At 45.6% G+C, this 2,185-nt stretch overlaps 1 protein-coding gene across 1 annotated transcript; it reads right to left on the reverse strand.

The window, feature by feature from the left end:
* Nucleotides 1-833: 833 nt before the first annotated feature.
* On the reverse strand, nucleotides 834-2,066 carry LOC108371167 (uncharacterized). The gene has a single exon (XM_017626676.1). It carries the CDS (start codon nucleotides 2,064-2,066, stop codon nucleotides 834-836), a length of 1,233 nt encoding a protein of 410 aa, XP_017482165.1.
* Nucleotides 2,067-2,185: the final 119 nt, after the last annotated feature.

A 2,185-nucleotide genomic window follows, 5' to 3' on the forward strand; every position in this document is an offset into this window, starting at 1 on the left:
GGCTTTGCATCTCCGGTATCTATTCGATGTTTCACGATGGCAGTTCTACCAAATTTACCACAATCACCGGCGAATATACAGCCGTATTTTTCTAACAACTTCTTAGCCTTCGTCCACTCAAGCCCTTTCACGTCATGCAACCAAGTCTTTATAAAGTCGGGAGTCCTTCTGCTTGCTTCCGGGAATTCTTCGCTTCCCTGTTGAGGACTGTCGCAATTTACTATGGCCTCTGCAGCCTGGCATTTCCCAATTACAGCACCTTTATCCAGAATAACTGGTGACTTGAAATTATTTAGTACCCTCACTGGAACCCGCATGCTTTTTCCCATTTTCACCAACGTTCTTCCAATGATTACATTTGTCGTCTCTTCAGCAGCTTCTTTAACACACACTTCGCCCGTACCACAGCCTCCTTCCACATTAGTCCATATGACTGCTTCAGATTTTGGCGGAATCCATTGACGGTGACTTAAGGTTACCTTCCTTAACTGTACACTGCTCTCATATCCGGTACTCAAAGGTATCTCCATGTTTTGACACGACAGCACTCTATTATTCAAATCCAATGTAAAACCATGGAGCAGCATAATCCACGCCAATTATTACTTCATCTACGATTTCAGCCACTAAAAATGTGTGAACAACCGACAAAGCTCCAATAAAAACTTTACAAACTGTCTTTCCGGAAATCGTAGCTTTCTCTCCTGTAGCCGTCTGAAGTTTGTAACCAAACAGTGGTTCCACATTACCGCTTACCAAATCTGACCGGATGATTGAGTTCGTCGCACCTGTGTCCAAAGTAAGCACCAGGGATCGACCATTTACAGTTCCCCTCACCGACAAACTATTGCTTTTCCGTCCAATTTGCGAGACGGAGACAGTGGAGCAGTCAGTTGTGAGAACCAGCTCACGCCCCTTAGAGCTGGTTCGTTTAAGTTTAACGGCTGTTGAGTTTCAGGAGCGGTATTGTCGGTTTCACTGCTTCGCTTCCTTCCACCCGAGTTTGCCATCGATTGACTATGTGGTGTACTACAATTGCGCGCAATATGCCCAATCTTGCCACAGTTGTAGCACTTAATATCCGAACTGCTGCGACGTGTCATCTGGGATAAGGACTCTCGTATTACGTCCCTTATGGTTTCTTCCAGCGAGTTGGGCTCTTCAACATCAACCCGATGAACTTTATGTACTGGTTTGCTCAGAAGAGCTGCTGTCTCCTGTGCCAGCGCAAAAGACATTGTTTCAGCAAACGTCCCCTTTGGTGTTGAGTATGCTGCCCGTTTCGTCTCCGGATCTCGTATACCTCTCACGAATGCCTGGCACTTCATCTTTTCTATGAAATCTGCCGTTTCTTTCGCATATGCCAAATGCGCCAATCGCTCGATCTCTGTTGCGTACTCTTGCAGTGTCTCATTTATCTTCTGAAAGCGATTCATCAATTCCATCTGGAACATTTGTTGCCTGTGGTCACTGCCGTAACGTCTCTCTATTGCGGCCATTATAGCGTCATAGTTACCCCGGTCGATTTCTGGAACTGTCTGCAGTACTTCGGCTGCAGAACCCTTAAGCGAGACAACCAATGCAGCTACTTTGTCTGCAGTACCCCAGTTGTTTGTTGTTGCTGTTGTTTCGAACTGGAGCTTAAATATTGAGAAGGATACAGTGCCATCGAAGGATGGAGCTTTTACTTTGGAACCGCCAGTTAAAACATTCGGGCGATTCAGTTGCAGTTCACAGAGGCGAGCTTTCATGGCATCTACTTCAGTCTCAATGCCTAACGTCTTCTCCTGTAACTGCGTTATTTTTATTTCCTGCGTTTCCAGTTGCGACGTCACATGTGTCTTCTGTGCTTCTAATTGGGATAAGACCTGTGATATACGGGTATCCTGCTGCACATTTATCTGCGACGACAACTCCGATGATATTTGAGAAGACAGTTGTGACATCTGCGACGATATTTGTGATATTNGCACATTTATCTGCGACGACAACTCCGATGATATTTGAGAAGACAGTTGTGACATCTGCGACGATATTTGTGATATTGCATTCATCATCATATTCATGTCTAAACCTGCTGATGGACCTGGAGCTTCTGTCCTACCTTCCACTTTAGTCGATAACTCCTCAATTTCCAGTTGGAACACGTATTCGTCCACACTGACGCCCTCCGCCTCCATAGCCT

The sequence above is a fragment of the Rhagoletis zephyria genome, unplaced genomic scaffold (assembly GCF_001687245.7).
Source record: "Rhagoletis zephyria isolate East Lansing unplaced genomic scaffold, Rhagoletis_zephyria_1.1 Rzeph_scaffold_04739, whole genome shotgun sequence".
NCBI lineage: Eukaryota > Metazoa > Arthropoda > Insecta > Diptera > Tephritidae > Rhagoletis > Rhagoletis zephyria.